The 18,158-nt window shown below is 40.4% G+C and overlaps 2 protein-coding genes across 3 annotated transcripts in view; one reads left to right on the forward strand and one right to left on the reverse strand.

Annotated features, from left to right (window-relative positions):
* Window positions 1–5,806, forward strand: part of smc4 (structural maintenance of chromosomes 4) — a 31,770-nt gene extending 25,964 nt beyond the window's left edge. For both annotated transcript variants that reach the window (XM_056756808.1, XM_056756807.1), the window contains exons 14-24: window positions 963–1,188; window positions 1,270–1,349; window positions 2,035–2,187; window positions 2,270–2,396; window positions 2,479–2,668; window positions 2,800–2,944; window positions 3,357–3,530; window positions 3,676–3,858; window positions 3,944–4,176; window positions 4,513–4,696; window positions 5,428–5,806. In XM_056756808.1, the coding sequence (XP_056612786.1) occupies window positions 963–1,188; window positions 1,270–1,349; window positions 2,035–2,187; window positions 2,270–2,396; window positions 2,479–2,668; window positions 2,800–2,944; window positions 3,357–3,530; window positions 3,676–3,858; window positions 3,944–4,176; window positions 4,513–4,696; window positions 5,428–5,592 (1,860 nt within the window). In that variant the 3' untranslated portion in view covers window positions 5,593–5,806. The remainder of the gene's footprint in view (window positions 1–962; window positions 1,189–1,269; window positions 1,350–2,034; window positions 2,188–2,269; window positions 2,397–2,478; window positions 2,669–2,799; window positions 2,945–3,356; window positions 3,531–3,675; window positions 3,859–3,943; window positions 4,177–4,512; window positions 4,697–5,427) is intronic.
* Window positions 5,807–5,906: 100 nt separating this feature from the next.
* On the reverse strand, window positions 5,907–14,647 carry trim59 (tripartite motif containing 59). The gene is made up of 3 exons (XM_056756809.1): window positions 14,580–14,647; window positions 9,998–10,143; window positions 5,907–9,241 (listed from the first exon to the last, which is right to left on the reverse strand). Exon 3 carries the CDS (start codon window positions 9,234–9,236, stop codon window positions 8,034–8,036), a length of 1,203 nt encoding a protein of 400 aa, XP_056612787.1. The 5' UTR covers window positions 9,237–9,241; window positions 9,998–10,143; window positions 14,580–14,647; the 3' UTR covers window positions 5,907–8,033.
* Window positions 14,648–18,158: the final 3,511 nt, after the last annotated feature.

Genomic DNA, 18,158 nt, shown 5'->3' on the forward strand with positions numbered 1-18,158 from the left:
GATGATAAATGATGACTGTAATGTAGTGTATTTTGGCAGCCTGTTTTAATTTAGTTTTAGTCTAGTCTTTGTGTCAAGCTGTCATTTTAGTTTTAATTAGTTTTAGTCACATTCTTACTCATTTTAGTCTAGTCAAGTTTCAGTTGACTAAAAGTCTGAGCATTTTAGTCTAATTTTAGTCAGAATTATCCATGACTATTTTCGTCTAGTTTTAGTCGACGCAAATTGTATTTTAGTCTCTTTTTAGTAATGCAATTCTATTTAACCCGGTCAGTATAGTATAAGTACCTAGTAGTATAGACAAAACAAAAAAATATTTTGGCCAAACCCATTTCAAACAAGCTTATCTTCTGATATTATTATTACCCTATAGACTCCGTATACATCCATTCCAGACACAGAAGACACGCTCATTTGAATTTACAGCTATCGGTAGGGTTGTTAATCTCTAGGCACGATGCGATGCAATTACGATAACTGATAAATCCTCGACCATCACTCGTGGTGTATATTAAACTGTGCACATAATAAACTCAGACACGCAGAACAGACAGATCACATTTAAATAACAGGATTCCGCTCTGCATCTAGGTTAAAGCATCAGACCAAATAACCTTATAACCTTATTTCGTCTTGGTCAACGAAAATGAAGAGACATTTTAGCATAGTTTTTATTTTGTAAACAACATTTAGTCTCGTTTATATTCGTCAACAATATTGCATTATACATTTAATTACAGTCATCATCATGTGACCAGCATTTACTTTGGGTCTCATTTCATCACGTGATAACGATTCGTTGACGACCATATTTTGTTATCATTTTCGTTGACGAAAACAACACTACTGTGATGTTGATACCTATTAAAGGCCAAGAGCTAGACAGAAAATGGAAATGAAGGTTTTCTTGATCTCATATCAGAACAACACTAGTGCATTTAAAACTGTTCCGTATTGTTCAGATGAAAGTGTGGCAGAAGAGCATGGGCTCAATCTCCACTCCAGAGAACATTCCTCGTCTCTTTGACATGGTCCGTGTGAAGGACGAGGCCATGCGCCCCGCCTTCTACTTTGCCCTGAGAGACACGCTGGTGGCCAGAGATCTGGAGCAGGCCACACGTGTAGCCTTTCAGAAGGACAAGCGCTGGAGGGTGGTCACGCTGCAGGGTCAGATCATCGAGCAGGCCGGTGAGTCCATCTTCAGATGATTTTTTTGTGATGGTAGTGAAGAGTCGCTTGTGAGCTGATGTCTCGTCATCTGTTCATCAGGTACCATGACGGGAGGAGGAGGACGAGTGATGAAAGGTCGCATGGGCTCTTCAGTCTGTCCCGATATCTCTCAGGAGCAGGTCAGATCACTTGACTTTCTCATTGGATGTGAATCTAGATCAGTCGTTTATCGCAGCGTTTCTTGAACATGGGACCAAACTTCGTTTCAAAGTTAGCGAAAGATTGGCTGGATAGAGACTTAAGGGGATTGCACACCGGACGTGGAACTGCCGAGTTTGTGCTATTGTTTGTAAAAATGAACATATTGTTTTCTATGAGTGTACACATTTGGGCCTCCATTCTGTGCCTGTCGGTGGCGCTATGCTACAACTGAGGACGCTGATCTGAGCCCTGCAGTGACGCAACGCGCCACGCTTAATTTAACATCAAGTTAGATGTTCTATGACTGAAATCATATTTGCTGTACACACTGAGTTCACCATAAGCGGAAAGATGCATTTATCTGTTTGGGAATAACAGAAAAACACATATAAATCAGAAAACCTCTCCATTCTACAACCTTGATAGCAGAGTTGTCCTAGACGCTGTGCGCCTCGGCTGTTCCGCATCCGGTGAGCGACCCCCTTTAATGTCTGTCTGTTTCTACTCAAGCCTTTTGAAAGATATGTTCAAGCTTTAAAGACATCTGCTCCTGCGTTCCTTGAAAAACAGATTTAGAGTGATGCTTGGTGTGTTGTGTCGTGGCTTATTTTCTTTGGGGAGAGATGCGTGTGGTGTGAAGGATAAACATGTGTCTGTGTGCAGCTGGATAAAATGGAGAGCGCTCTGAATAAAGAGATGACACAGCTACAGGACTGGCAGCAGAGAAAACTGCAGCTGGAGGAAAAAGTGCACAGATCCAGATGTGAGCTGAGAGACATGAAGAATACACTGGAGAAATACAGCGCCAGCATTCAGGTGAGAAAACTAACCCCAACATCATCACCATCATAGAATAGTTTCTTCATTCAGCCCATGATGAAACCTGCTGCTCTTTCAGAGTCTCGCAGAACAAGAACTTCACCTCAAAACTCAGATGAAAGATCTAGAAGCCAATGTCATTTCAGCCGCTCCAGATAAAGCCAAGCAGAAGCAGATGGAGAAATCTCTGGAGACGTTCAGGAAGGGTACGGCCCTCAAGTGAGCTGTAGTACAGCGTTATGAAACACCTCATGATACTCACACGCTTTGCTTCTTTGTGACTTGAAGACTTTGAGGCGGCATCCAGTAAAGCGGGGAAGGTGGAGGCCGAGGTGAAGCGACTGCACGCGCTCATCGTGGACATCAACAGTCACAAGCTGAAGGCCCAGCAGGATAAACTGGACAAGATCAACACGCAGCTGGACGAATGCTCCTCGAGCATCACAAAAGCCCAGGTGGCCATCAAGACTGCTGGACGGTCAGTTCTCTGCTTGTGATTGCTTCCTCTGTGTTGTGTTTGTAGTTTCAGTGTTACGGTGAAAAAGCATGGAGCATCATGTAGGGTAGATCGCTGTGCACGTGTAAAGATGTTGCTTTGTGATGTGTCAGCAATCTGAAGAAGTGTGAGGAGAGTGTCTCTCAGCTGGAGAAGGATGTCGGAGATAACGAGACGCTGATGGAGGAGCTGACGGAGCAGCTGAAGAAGCTAGAGGAGCAGGCCGGAGAGATCATGCAGACGTACCAACAAGCCGAGGTAACGTTACACACACAACTTTTTTTGTTTTTATTTCAATTTGTTATTGTTCTGTATCCGGTAACATTGAACTCCACTTGAGAAAACCGAGTCATATAGACGATTTCAACATGACTGCACATTTACGCATTCGTAGACTGTCTGTAGATAGTATCTGTGTACAGTACACATTCATTGTTGAAGAACAGATGTATTGTTCATGGCAAAAGATCTAATTCAGCACAAAGTCAGTGATATTTTCATTTTATTGACAATTCTCTAGATCTTGATCATTAAAACGGTCCATGCTGATATTCACTAGTTAAAGAGTTCTAATGAGCAGGAAGAATAAGCAGTTCACCTATAAAATAATGTATTCCATCTAGATTAAAGTGAAAGGATTTGTGTTTCAACATCCGTGTGTGTGTTGTAGGAGGCCCTGCCTGAGGTTCAGGAGCAGTACCGGGCAGTGGTGCAGGATATCAAGACTCTTCAAGAACAAGAACATGCTCTACAAAAAGAGTCTCTGAATGTACGACTCAAGGTGGAACACATCGACACGGCCATCACAGAGTGTCACAACAAGATCAAACACTGGGAGAAAGAGGTACACAACACCACACTAGTGTCACGCTCTAGATTTCAGTGGAATAAACGTGTTAATGAGTGCTGATGACTGAAGCAACGGATAGCTTACATCAGAGCAAATGAATGTCAGCCGTTCAACAGAGATGTTTGTGTGTTGCTATCAGGCCAGTAAACTGTCACAGCACTCTATTGATGGAGCACCAGCTGAAGAGCTGCCCACGCTGAGCCCCGATCAGCTGCAGGATATCACTAATCCAGATGTCATCAAGAATGAGATTGCTCTGCTGGAGGACCGCTGTGCCAACATGAAACCCAACCTGGGAGCCATCGCAGAGTTCAAGAAGAAGGTACATGCACAAAGAGCTATCAGATGAAACTGTTTGTCATCAATGAATTACAACCGCAAACAACCCCTGTGTGTGTGTTGTGCAGGAGGAGTTGTATCTGCAGAGGGTGGCCGAGCTGGACGATATCACCACACAGAGAGACCGCTTCAAGAGAGGCTGCGAGGATCTGCGCAAAGAGAGACTGCATGAGTTCATGGCCGGGTTCAACATCATCACTAATAAACTGAAGGAGAATTATCAGATGCTCACACTGGGAGGAGACGCTGAGCTCGAGCTGGTGGACAGTCTCGATCCCTTCTCTGAGGGCATCATGTTCAGGTGTGATGTCACAAATGTCAAGGAATTCAAACAAATGTGCTGTTAGAAGCCAAATTGATCAAAGCTGTGTTTTACATGGAATGTCGGCTCATTCATGCGGGAGGATTGCTTTTTATTTATACTAGTTAACCATGATTATGGTTTAAAGCTGTGTTCCTCAAATCCCATCCCTGCAGAGTTGAACCCGAAGCGTGACCAAACTCGCGCACAGGTGTTCCATCAGGGCACTGTGTGAGGAACCCTGGTTTAACACATCCCAACTCTGTAAACGGGGTTGAAGAAAGCCTAAATATTGTCTGAGGTTGAAGATGTTTGTGTTTCTGTGTGCTGTGTCAGTGTGCGTCCTCCTAAGAAGAGTTGGAAGAAGATCTATAATCTGTCTGGAGGAGAGAAGACGTTGAGCTCTCTGGCTCTGGTCTTTGCTCTTCATCATTTCAAACCCACACCGCTGTACTTCATGGATGAGATTGACGCAGCGCTGGACTTTAAGAACGTCTCTATCGTGGCCTGCTACATATATGTGAGTTCTTTTGTCTGTCAGACCAGTGACGTCATGTTGTCATCACAGGTGGAAAGCTAGGACTGGGCGGGATGATGGAATACTGCGAAATAAAATGTCAACTGAAAGAGATTTTTCTTTTCTTTGACTGTGTAATGTAAATAAGTAGGCAAGGTTCACTCAACACTCTGCAAATTAGGGTTATGATGAAAAACACCACAAGAATTTATCAATCAAATATTCTTTTGACTTCTGTGGTTTCGTGATCCAGTCCGGCACTTTCTCTAGGTTAACAACCACTGATCTAGGCAACGGACGAGTGACAAATCTAAAGTAGTGACGTCGTTGCATGCATTCTATTAGAATGATTCGGAGCGGATTAAGTCTGAAAAAAATCTGTACAGATTGATATGGGTTAATGTGTGACGAGCTTTAAATTAGATTTGAACATTTGCCATGCACACAATGCACAAATATACCTGCAGTGAATATATAACAGTGACAATAACAATAGTAAAACTAAAAACATACAAACAGGCTCACCATTGTTGAGTTGTGTACTACACACTATAGTTCTCCTGAATGAATAACACAACTGTAAATGCTACAGGGCTGTTAAGTGGGCACAGTCTTAAGTTTACTCAAGTATTTCAGCACTGGGTCCCAGACAAAAAACAATTTGTCCCTGCTTCAATTCTAACATTTTCATCAATCTCTTATGTTCTTTTCTTAACTTGACCAAATGATTGCAGGAACAAACCAAGAATGCTCAATTCATCATCATCTCTCTGAGGAACAACATGTTTGAGATGGCTGATCGACTCATTGGCATCTATAAGACACACAACACCACCAAGAATGTGGCCATCAACCCCAAAACTATTGTGCTCCGAGAGGTGGAGACCGCAACCGGCTGACCATGACTTCAAACCTGTATAAACAACCCAAATCATTGTGTGTGTGTCTGTTATGTCTTTATAAATCTCTATGATCATTTGTTTTCTGTCAGTTTACACTCACTTTTATCTTTTTAAATAAAATGACTGTTTTATTTACTAGAGCATAAATCTCTGGAAATGTTATTATTGCACCCAAGTAATTTCTTTTAATAAAACATATGGGTTATACTGAGCTCCGGAGAATGTGGTGCTTGTGCTTCTTTATTATAAGTGTTTTTGACCTAGTGTCCAATCTAGGCCGAAGCAGAATATAAATGAAACACTTGGCCGAATACCGAACACGGCTTTAAGCATTTTATTTATTTAGCCAATATTTAAACATTGCATTAACTGAATGGTCAATATGTGCTTTTAATATTTCGTAATATAAAAAATAATATTGATTAAAACAAAACAATCAGCCCCCTCTCCCTTCTTGAATAGGCCCATTTCTGACTGCTGAAAGAATGTACTGTCCTATGTACCCATACAGCAAAAGACTTCTTTAAAATGTGTTAATCAATATTATAAGTTCAAATATGAATACAGCGGTGTTGATCAATAATTCAGTTTAATACAAATGTTTTAAAGAATAAATAATTTCTGCAATTCTCATATCATTGGCCGAGGCAGTGCAGTAAGGTGTGTTTTTTTCATTCAAATTTGATCATTCCCATTTGTGTAGTCATGCATCGGAGCTGGTTGTGTTATTGTTGGCATTGACAGCAGATTCATGCTTGCATCTGTTTTGGGGAAATGTCACTGTACCAGTATGTACATTTTGGCCAATAACCATCACTAATAATTATTTTAATATTGTACATTATCTAAATATTTATATCCTTTTTTCTGAAGCAAAAGGCAAGAAGTGGACAACTGCTTTTATTTCATAACATTGACTGACTGCAGTTAAAGTTTCTTTAACTATTAAACTTTTCTGGTATAAGGATTTACAAATGATAGATATTCTTCCAGTGCAAGCCAGAAAAGTGTTCTCAAAAGCCACATGTCTAACAGGTCTCAAGACAGAAAGCAATCTTTTGCTCCTTCATGTTTTGCTAATAGCATATCAATAATATCAATAATCATGACAAACACATCAGTGTGTACTGGTCCTTTAAGGAAAAGCTAACCTCAAAATCAAACTTATTTTTTACTCGCCCACATAACTTCAACATGTTTAAAGACCTCTCGGCCTCTTTTGAACACAAATAAAGATATTTCAAGTGACATCCGAGAATTCATTTTTGATTTTTTTATGAGATTATGTGCGAAAAATAAACCAAAATAACAATTTAACCAATAAGAGACTATGATAAGTTCTTATGAAACAGCTTTATTTGTTCGAAAAAAACTTTCCGAAACCAGAACGATTGGTGGGGGAGTGTATCAAGCACAGAAATACTACGTAAGTTTTTTGACAAGTTGACCATGTTAAGCGTGATAACACACCACATTTCCATCCATCCATTTTCTACCGCTTATCCGAACTACCTCGGGTCACGGGGAGCCTGTGCCTATCTCAGGATTCATCGGGCATCAAGGCAGGATACACCCTGGATGGAGTGCACACCACATTTAATATTGTAAATATGTCAAATGCATGACACATCATTGCAGGGCTGCTTTAAAGCTTCTTAAACTCATTAATACAACAATCTATTGTTGTAGCATATATAAAACAGGTATGCAACAAAAGTTAATATATACTGTATGTATAATATTATATTTGCATATTTTGATTAACTAGCCAATTCTATTGATTATATTATATGCGAATATCTGAAAAAAGACAACGACAGGACCTTGTTTTGCTATGAGAGAATTCTGCGTAAAACTGAGATGTAGCCTGAAATACGTGAGCAGCAGGGCATGCATACAGGACATTGAGTCATTATGAGCGGATGGACCGATTTAACCATGTCCTCAGCGCTTTTCTGGACCTTGACAACAACTATAACCATGATGTCTATGAGGAGGCCTTGAAATTTCTCAGATGTCACCTAAAATATCTTAATTTTTGTTCTGAAGATCCCTTAACGTTATGTGGGTGAGTAAATAAATCAATTTTGATTTTGAGATGAACTTTTCCTTTAAGTGTTTCCATCAGACCTGTCACAGCAGAAATTCTTCTCCCATCCGCCAGGTTTAAAGTGTTGGGAAACAAATGAATTCCCAGTGAGAAACATGACATCAGGGGGCATTCATGTGCAATTTTTACCTAGGAAACTCCTATTTCCCATACGAAGGCAGTATTGCTTCATCTTGAACTAGAGAACGCGATTACATGAGAACACTTTATATGTGTGAATGAAGAAAAGCATCATGGGTAATGTGACGTTCATAGCTTCAACACACAAATGATTTTAGACTTGCATGCTTTCCTTTGAACGCTGATGAAACAAAGTTGTGAAAGGTCATTACTGTGTGTGTAGTATGTTGAGACAGGTGAGGAGCAGTTGGTAGGTGTTTTGTCCAAGAGTGTATATGCAAGCGCTGATATGTGTGTTAATGTTGTGTAACATACAGTAGAGTTGTGTCTCTATATAATGAAGCTGAAGTGAAGCAGTGATCCCTGATGAAACAAAGAAGCTTCCACACACCAGCACGAGGACAAACAACACAAGAAAGACAGAAGAGCACCAGAAGTGGCGCTTCTCATATTGCTTTTGTGCACTTTTCACAGAGTGTATGTGTGGATGATAACATGAGATGTCAGGAATTGGTCCGTCTTGAAGTTCCCTGACAGTGACACGAGTCCAGTGTTCCTCGATGAATTCCTGCACTCGCGGTGCGATTTGAAGACCGGTTACCTGCGGCAGGACAATCTGGTTTAAAGTGTTCACACGTGCCCTCATCTGATGCACCTTCTCCAGATAAGCCAGCGGCTCTTCTTCCTCCTTCTCAATACTGGAGCTTAAAGATATCAGCGCACTCTCCTCCTCCTGCAGTTCCTCTAGCTGCTCGATGAGTGGATCGTACGTCTCCACCAGCAGCACGCTCGCCCCGTCGAGAGCCCGCATGAACTGATCCTGCTTCTCAGCGAGAATCAGCTTGAGCTCATCAAAGAAATGTGCCACAGCCTTCCGGTCCTCCTGCATGACACTCTCACTCTGAACCTTCTCCTGCCGTAGATGCTCGGCCAGGCTGCTGATCTCTTCTCCTCTCAGACCCTCCAGCAGCTGCACTGGAGCGGCTCGCTCCTTCACGTAGGCGCTCTGGAGGTCGTCAATGGCGTGGCCTTGGTGCCGTCCGACCGTGAGGCAGAAGCCGCATATGAGCTCGCGATCCTGAACGCAATAGACATTTAGAGGCTGCCCGGGATGTTCGGGGCACGCAGGAGAACGGGGCCGGCCGTCTCGTTGATATTTCTCTATGATGGCACGCAGGCAAACGTTTACTGGGAGCGCGTCCACTCCGTTGCTCGGCAGCTCAGTCACGCTGCGGCAGTTAGGACATTTGAGCGGCAAACGGAGTGGACGCCAGATGGATGCGATAACGGAGAGCTGAAGCACGTTGTCCAGACAGCTCTTACAGAAAGTGTGTGAACAGGGTAAAACTCTCGGGTCACTGAAGAGAGAGTAACACACCGAACATGTCAAATCCTCCTCCAGATTCTCCATAACAGCTGCAGAAGACAAAAGATAAAAATCATTGTTACTGTTTCAACAGAAGATGAGGTCCTCTCTTGTCTGCATGTCTAAAGAATCTCTTGACCTGAGAGGGAAACTTTCATCTGGATCAAAATGATCTTGAAATGCCTTGTTTACCCTGGCACACATGAAAATGGATTACTTAGCGTTAGCAGCGTGTGCCCATTGTCCTTTCATACCGGCAGCGTATGTACCGTCTTAGCTGGGGAACTGTTACCGCAGTACAGCATTGCAATTTCTCATTACGTTATTTACATAACTTACATCAATGAGCAAAATATCTTCCTGAACTTCATCAAAGCGCTTTTAAGAAGATTGCATAACTCTGGTTTGTTAAATCTGCCGGTTTCACGCTCTTTTAGATCCATGTAGTACAATTAATAAATAAAAAGACATCATGCTTTGAGGGATACAAAGTCACTTAAGGGTTAACTCACCATGACTAACTTGTGATGCCATCGCTTTTCTCCAACACATACGCAATATAAGCATATAACATGATGTCTATGTTGTTTTATCTGTTTTTTCAGAAGGTTATGATGACAGTGTGTTTCAGACAGTACAATGACAATTTAATGCAATCGTTTTCCACTCCTACATATGCAATATAATAATAACATTTAAGATACAATGGTATTATAAATCATTTAAATGTGCTGTTGTGGTTTTGGCCCAAAAACTCTATGCATTCATTTCTGTATTTATATAACTTGTTTATCGATGAATTTCACCTGCTGAAGACAAACTGAAGGGAAAATGCCCCAAGAACAAGCAGGAACTGAAGACGGTTGCAGTAGAGGCCTGGCAAAGAAATCTCCAGGGATGAAACCCAGCGTCTGGTGATGTCTATGTGTTCCAGACTTCAGACTGTAATTGACTGCAAAGGAAGTGAAAGTTTGATTTATGATTATTATTCTGTCCCATTACTTTTGGTCCCTTAACAAGTGGGAGGCACATATGCCAGCTGTTGTAATTCCTACACCATTAACCTGATTTGGATGTAAATACCCTCAAATTAAAGCTGACAGTCTGCAGTCAAAGCACATCTTGTTTGTTTCATTTGAAATACAATTGGTGGTGTATAGAGCCAAAAATGTTAGAATTGTGTTGATGTCCCAATATTTATGGACCTGACTGTATCTATTTATACTTTTTCAACGGGGCTGTCAAATGCTTCATTCTGATTGGGCGACGAACGTTTGATGAGTGTGCATTATTTTTCAGTCAAACGCACACCTATGAAGTAGTTCCAGATAAGTCGACCGAATAACAGTTCCATCTCACTCCGCCCAGTTTAAGTTAAGTGTAGCTACTGTCCACCACTGAATATGTATCTAACAACAGACAAAGTGACCGGCAAATTCCATTGTCTGAGAAGAAATAACTATTAATATTTAGGGACAGCTTGAACATTTTATCAACAATGGCGAGAGCACTGTGCAGGACTTTTCAGACGAAAAACTAAAGCATATATCAAAGATAACTGCAAACTACATGACACAATCAGCGGGTTAAAGATAAAACAAGAAGCACCAAAACAACATCTTAAATTCGTCTGTGGAATGGGTAAACGGGACTTAAAACACACAGCAGGAAGCTTTCTGTGCCACTGCGAGAACCACCCCAGCTGGCACAGAAATCTCGGTGTCACTTTTTTCTCTTAATACTTTTCTTATATGTCAGGGGTGTTAAACACGACGAAAACAAATCATATAGGATACTTGTCTTTACATTCTCAGTGAAGCAAACACATGTGCACTGTCTGTCTTCCTCTCGTTCTCGGAAAACTGCATATGCAGGCTCAAGCAACGGCTTCAGATGAGATGTCCCCATTACTTAAAGTCCCGAATGAACTGGAAGTTGCGATTCGGTTTTACTTCTGTATTTTAACGCACTTCCGAGTGAATGGAATTTCTAGTGCGAAAAATTTAGGCTGCGGCTTTTGTCTTTCTTTACGATTTTATAGTGTGTTTAAAAACAGCTGTTGCATTTTGAAATGGAACTGGCAGCAGACTGACACTTGAAGGGGAGGAGTTAACAGACGCTCCGCCCAAGACGTCTAACATACTTCATTAAGGGGCTGTATCCACCAAGGGCCATATACGTGGCAGAAAACTCCCACAAGTTGACCATTTTTCAAATCTGGGCGCTCGGTCGAACCAATTGAAACGCCTTGGTGGACACAGCCCCTTAAGATGGATAGTCATTGCACGAAGGACATGTATTGTCAGACTTTACAAAAGATTATGACGGCACACGAATTAAAAAAAGAATGACCTACATCAACCATTTTTTCATGAAATCTTGCAGCGTTTATTGTAAATAGTGTAAGGTCGGAGCCAAGATGTCCTGAAAAGAGACATAATTCCTCTACTGGGAAACAAAGAACATTTCTAAGCACAGTAGGGAACCAAGACCAAAAGGGCACCCCTTGCTGTAAAACAATGCACCCTCTCCTCATCAATCTTCTCGAGAAAAGACAGAGAGCATCTCTCAGTACAGTGGGAGACCAGAACCAAAGGGACACCTTCCTTTGAGAACAACAGACTTCCTCCAGTACACCAAAACTCCCTACTGAGAGAAGATCTACATCTCAAACAACGCATACCTGTGAATCACAAGTGCACACCTCACCCTGCACCCCCAACTGTTCCTTTTCTCACACATTTGGTCAACTAATGTGTGTAGATAAAGTGCCGCCCCTGCGATCACAAGACCCAATCACAGCCACACTTTCTAATTCGAAAGAATTTCCAAAACGCTTTGTTCTGCCTTGGTATTTCAGAATGGTTGGTAAAAATATCAGGGAATCTGTAGTCAGATCTCCCGCACAATTACTGTGTGTCGTCTCTTGTCAGGTATGCAATTTCTCTTTACTTAATCTCTTATGATTTTCCATTATTTTTATTTAATTATATTGATTGACATTTGATTATTGAATTGAATATTGAATTGGATTTTAATAATGCTTTCTATACCTGACTAATAAATAGTCATTGTAACACATCTCCATAAAAGGGAAGGAAGGAGTTGGGAACCGACAAACATTCAAAACATTTAATAACAGAAATAAAAACAGCTGGCAGCCCCTCACGGATGACCGACGGCGAAATAACATAAACACAAGTATAAATATAAATACAAACATAACACAAGTTCGGGCCCGGTCCTCTCTCTTCGACGGTCCGGTCGCTCGTTCGTTTTATATGCTCCCATCTCCTACGTGATTCGAGGCCGGTGTGCGCACAGCTGGCGCTAATTCACAATTACTCACCGGACTCGAACCACGGTCTCGCCCCGCCTACTCTACTACAGTCATGTTTGAAATTGTTTTGCAGTATTCTGAATTTATAAACACGTTCTTATATTATGTGTTCAGTATAAGACTTATATTGTATCCCGTTACATCCTTGTTACCGCAAATCCCCGCTCAGGTTAGTAACGGACTAGAATCCTGTCTAGGTGACAAAGACACACCAGCTGAGAATTTTAGAGATCCGGCTAAGAACTTGGCATTAGTTTAAGTGTACTTAGATCTTAGAGGCTGTTAATGTGAATTTCCGTTTAGAACAACACAAGGGTTGTCTGACCAATCTAAATAGGGTACGTCTCAGACTCTGATTACAGTAATAATATTCCAGTTAAGTGTACATGGGAAACCATGGCATGATTATATAAAGCTGCCATTAGAGAAGGTAAGATTGGTCTATCTATCGCTGTGGAGAGGTCATGACCTCTGGGTGAATAAAATTGTTGCTTGTGATTAGGTGTTAATAATCTAGGCTGACCAAAAAAGGTGCGTTTAGCAGTGAGTAAGGTGGTTTTTCTATTATTGTATTGAGTTATCTTATATAAAATGACACATTTAGTTAGTTATAGGTTTCATGTATTCTTATGAAATAATATTGGGCCTCATGTATAAGTATGAGCTCTTGAAAACTACAAACATCTTATCATAACTGCACACACACCACAAATAAGTTTTAATAAGGAAGTTTGGTTTGTCTCACAGAGTCAAGGACGCTGGTATCTCTAAACATTGAGCTCATTTTAACAAAGTAATGTTATGAGTCTGAACACTGAACATCTGCACACACACCAAATATCTTTTAACACTAAGACGTACGTCCCACACACTTTTGTAGAGAAGTTTAATTAAATCGCATACATACAAGGACACTGGGTAGTTCATTATCACTAAACAATGAGCTCATTTTTAATAAAATCATGGTTAAATCATGTATCGTCCGAAACACCCAGAAAAGTGTCAAGATAAAGAAGCACTTGTTTTTGAGAGGCTCACGCAACCATTAAATCCTAATATGGTAGGCCGGAACATATGAAACCTGATTGGAAGAAGATGATGTCAAGTAAACATGATTGGTTTAAACTCTAATAACAACTTGAAAACAATGTATAAAAGATGGAGTCAGATATGTATTCGTTGGGCATCTTCAGATGAACTCTGTATGTCCCTCTTTGACTCGTTCGAACAAATTAAAGATTGAAAACTTTGAAACTTGGCTCTTCTTGGTCTTCGTGATTTCTCTCAACATTTGATGATCGAATTTGCCACAACATGAGCAGCCACCTAAATGGGCTGTCGTGGCCTAATGGACACACTACTCCTACTTGCTCCCCAGGGGCTGCAGTGATATCTGTCCACTGCCCCGTGTGTTCACCACTTACTGTGTGTGTGCGTGTGCGTGCGCGCGCGTGCGTGCGTGTGTTCACTACTCTCTGAACGGGTTAATACCAGTATGGGTCACCAGATCTGACTAATAGATCACTTTTTCACTTTCGCTTAGTTATTTGATTGATGTAGAGAACATGTGTATTTTTATTATTATCTATCATATTTTGTTACAGATTTGTATCTCTAACAGCGCATCCTAACTTAAATTATATTTTACTGTAACATTTGAACAGAGAATGCTGAAATAAATCCTCAACGCTGATCAAAATGTCTATGAACACGATCTTACTGCTTGATAAAAAATGAAAGTAGAGGATCTAAACACCAGAGATGACAGACGCGTGTCCACAGCTCTGTGTGTCCATCAATATTTCAATCACCTCACGCAGGTTTTACATGATAATCATCAAACGCAGAGAGTCCATTTTTCTTCCATGTTACTTTATTATAAGGTAAACATCAGAAAGCTCTTTAGCCTGTAAGTGTAGGCTGTGGGTAACTTGGAAATAAACTCTACAGACATGAGATTGATTTAATATCAAATGAAGCTCAGTGCGAGTCAAAACACAGAGATATATAATGAGAGTAGTTTGCGAAACAGAAGCAAACAAACTAACCGTAAAACGAGAAGGATCCCAAACTGCCACAGATCCCCGGCCAACAGGCGCGTGCGCATTCACGTGCCACTCTCTCCACCAATTACAGCTCTTGTTTGATAAACCGCCCAGTGCAACAAGCTGCTCAACTTGACACGAGAAATGTGATTGGTTTAAAGTTGCTCTGGAACAGACGTCACATGTAGGGGTGGGACATTTTACTGTTACTTTATGTTGTTTATGTGCTGTAATGTTTTAACTACATGTTTAATAAAGCATTAACAAAACATTTTTTATCGTTTTTTCTATACTATTTTCTGTAATATATACTATTGTAATATTTCATGTTCATTGGCTGCAATATGTCTAGCATTTAAATAAAATTTGTATGGTTCCGATAACAAGACAATGGGTAGAGGGCCGGTTTCGCCAATATTGATATCGATACAATACATTTCATACAGTGCATGAAACGGAAGTTGCGATTGTCTTTTTTCCGTATCGTGACGTATACCCTAGTGAAACGAGATCTGAAATGAGAGAAAATGTAGGGCGGGACTTGATTTCATTCACCGGCCACTGATTGGATCCTTAAAAGGTAAAAAATTTGAATGGCAGTTTGCGTTCTGTCAGTCATTGCAGCCCTGCCCTCGCGGCTCGCGCCATTCTTCTATGAGAGGTCGTATCGAGAGGGAGAGTTTTTTTTTCAAAGATTACACGTGCAAATTAAAAAATTTTTAAAATAATGATGTGCACGGTTTAAGAAGTTATAATAAATACTTTACCACCGTGTAATGCAATTAGAATGATCATTTTTAATTTCGTGCTTACTTTGAAAGCATGCACCTAAACTAACATTGTCAATTGTGCTCACAATAAGCCAATAAGAAGTCATATGAATTTTATAATCCAGGACACATTTAAACCGATAAAAATACTTAATAATAAACGCTAATGAAATAAAAAAAATCAATTTCTTAATATTACTGTTAATATTTTTATTGTTTAGAAATCAGCAAAAAAATCAGTCACCTGATGGCATTCAACAAAACCACAGACATTCCAAAAAATAAATCTTAAACTCCACTGCTATAAAACCATATTAAATTGGCCAGTCATTGCAAATTGTGAATTTTCTACTCCACCTTCGCTTATAAAGTAGCGTACAGCTTCCATCAAAACATTGTGGCAGTAAGAGAAAAGGCATAGACATTAGCTGTTGAAGAATCTTATGTATGTCTTTTTTATATGTCGCTCTGTGACTTTTTCCTGATATAATTACCCTAAACGTCTGATGTGCCCCACCCGTAGTGACACTAATTGGAACCGAAAACCGCCACACGTAACAACCACGAATACTGCTTAACTATTGGCAGATGCTCCATAAAACCCTCGTCGTCAGCTTAGACTCTTGGCGTTCTATTCATTAGTAATCTGTCATTTGAGAGCCATGTTGCTAATAACTGTAAAATTGCGTTTTGAGAATATATCTAAACTACGCCATATGCTGTCACTGTCAGATGCAGAGAAATTAATTCATGCATTCATGACATCAAGACTAGATTACTGTAATGCACTTTTAGGTGGTTGCCCTGCGGGCCTATTACAAAAACTGCAACTGGTTCAAAACGCGGCAGCTCGAGTTCTTACACTTACAAAAAAGTATGAGCATATAACCCCGGTTCTGTCAACCTTGCACTGGTTACCTATAAAGCATCGCATTAACTTTAAGATCTTGCTTATTACCTATAAAGCCCTACATGGTCTAGCGCCGCAGTATTTGAATGAACTTCTATTGTATTACAGTCCTCCACGTACATTACGCTCTCAGGCGTCCTGTCAGTTGGTAATACCTAGAATTTCAAAATTAAGTGCAGGTGGTAGATCGTTTTCTTATCTAGCGCCTAAACTTTGGAATATTCTTCCCTGCACTGTCTGGGAAGCAGACAGACTCTGTCAGTTTAAATCTAGATTTATCTTTTTAATCTTGCATACACTACACTTCCATAATATTAATCCTCAGAGGGTTTAGGCTGCATTATTTAGATCAACCGGAACACTTCCAACAACAACTGATGTACTTGTTGCATCAAAGAGTGCAGAACAGTCTCTTTGTTCCAAGGTTACCGCAGTAAGCAAAATGCAGTTCATGCCCAGACATGATGGCAGAGCGAAGTATAGGAAGCGGCGACCTAACAAGAGCTGAGATGATAGAGCTGGATAAAGAAGGACGCAGCGTCTTGACACAGGGATGCCACCTTTCGACGAAATTTGCCGTTTTGGATCCAAAATGGGTCATTATTATGATTCATGTAGATCCAATGAGCTTTGAAAATGGGGGGTGAGGGGGGTCTGTGAGTCTTTGGACGGGGTCGCGGTGAATGAAATTATGAGAATCATGTCCAGGTGTAATGGTAATGATGTCAAATCACTAGCCAGTTTGCTGTTTATGTTTTGAATTCTGCGCAGATTAAGTGCACATACTCAACTCATGAATCAATATTAGATGTAGTCGCAGCAACTCGACTGCGCATTTCTGACTTACTTCAACAGAACCGTCACACCGCAACAGGTAAAGGTGCGTTAGTTTGTTTGCCTTAAAAGGAATGGAGCAGACCCAAAAAACATAATATGGGTTAAGTGCGTTAACACACTGTGACAACCGCTATCATCGCATTTACGGAGAAGCACTGATGTGTAAAAGGATTTGTATTGGTCAACTAGTTCTCCGTCACGTCACTAACCCTAACGTTAAATGTGCTAAAGCACGGAACTCATGTCAAACTGCTTCGTATTGTTTTGCACAGCAGATCTATCTGCAGCTAAGATAAAGTATAATGTGATAATCTACAAGCGTTCATAAACGCCACAATGCAACTCCAGATGTCTTGTACAGCATACTGTATGCATCTGCGTGTTGCGTTTGGTTTTTAGTACAACATTGCTGATAGTATCACACCTAACGTTGTTGTTACAATCCAACCAGTTGTGTAAAAATCTAATTAAAATCTGTCACTATGGTTACAGGCATGCTGTGCAAATAGTATAATGTTGCGAGTTTGACAGTTCATTCATGTTTAGACTAGAGCTGTGACTGTAAGCTGTCGTAAGACAGAGCACCTTGACGTAAATGTGAAGAGTTCATTTGCAAAAACAGAACTCTGTTTTTGTTCATTTTCATTTACTTCGCTTTTTTATTGTGCATTCCAAGTAAGATCATTTAAACAGTTGGATTGTTTTGATTAAGTAATAACAACAAAAAAATACAGATAAGAAACACAGTGAAAACACAATAAACACGATTTGTGAGAATGAACAAAAACAGAGTTGTCTTGTTTTGCAAATAGACTCTTCATGTGGTTGTCTATTCTTGACACTTTTAGCAGACAATGGACTATTCTGATTGGGTGCACTGAATAACATTAATTATAACAATTTGTATTTCTATATATTACTCTATATATACTATGACTATATATAATATATACCGTTGGGGGGGTCTCGCATCATTGTCACCTTTTTTCATCCCGATGAGTTTGCATCCCTGTTGACACGACTTTGCATAAAAAAATTAAACTACTATTAGATTATTAATAATAA

Source organism: Triplophysa dalaica, chromosome 9 (genome assembly GCF_015846415.1).
Source record: "Triplophysa dalaica isolate WHDGS20190420 chromosome 9, ASM1584641v1, whole genome shotgun sequence".
NCBI classification, from domain to species: Eukaryota; Metazoa; Chordata; class Actinopteri; order Cypriniformes; family Nemacheilidae; genus Triplophysa; species Triplophysa dalaica.

Coding starts and splice junctions, on each gene's coding strand:
- trim59 (XM_056756809.1), bottom strand. CDS start 9,236: ATGGAGAATCTGGAGGAGGATTTGACATGTTCGGTGTGTTACTCTCTC.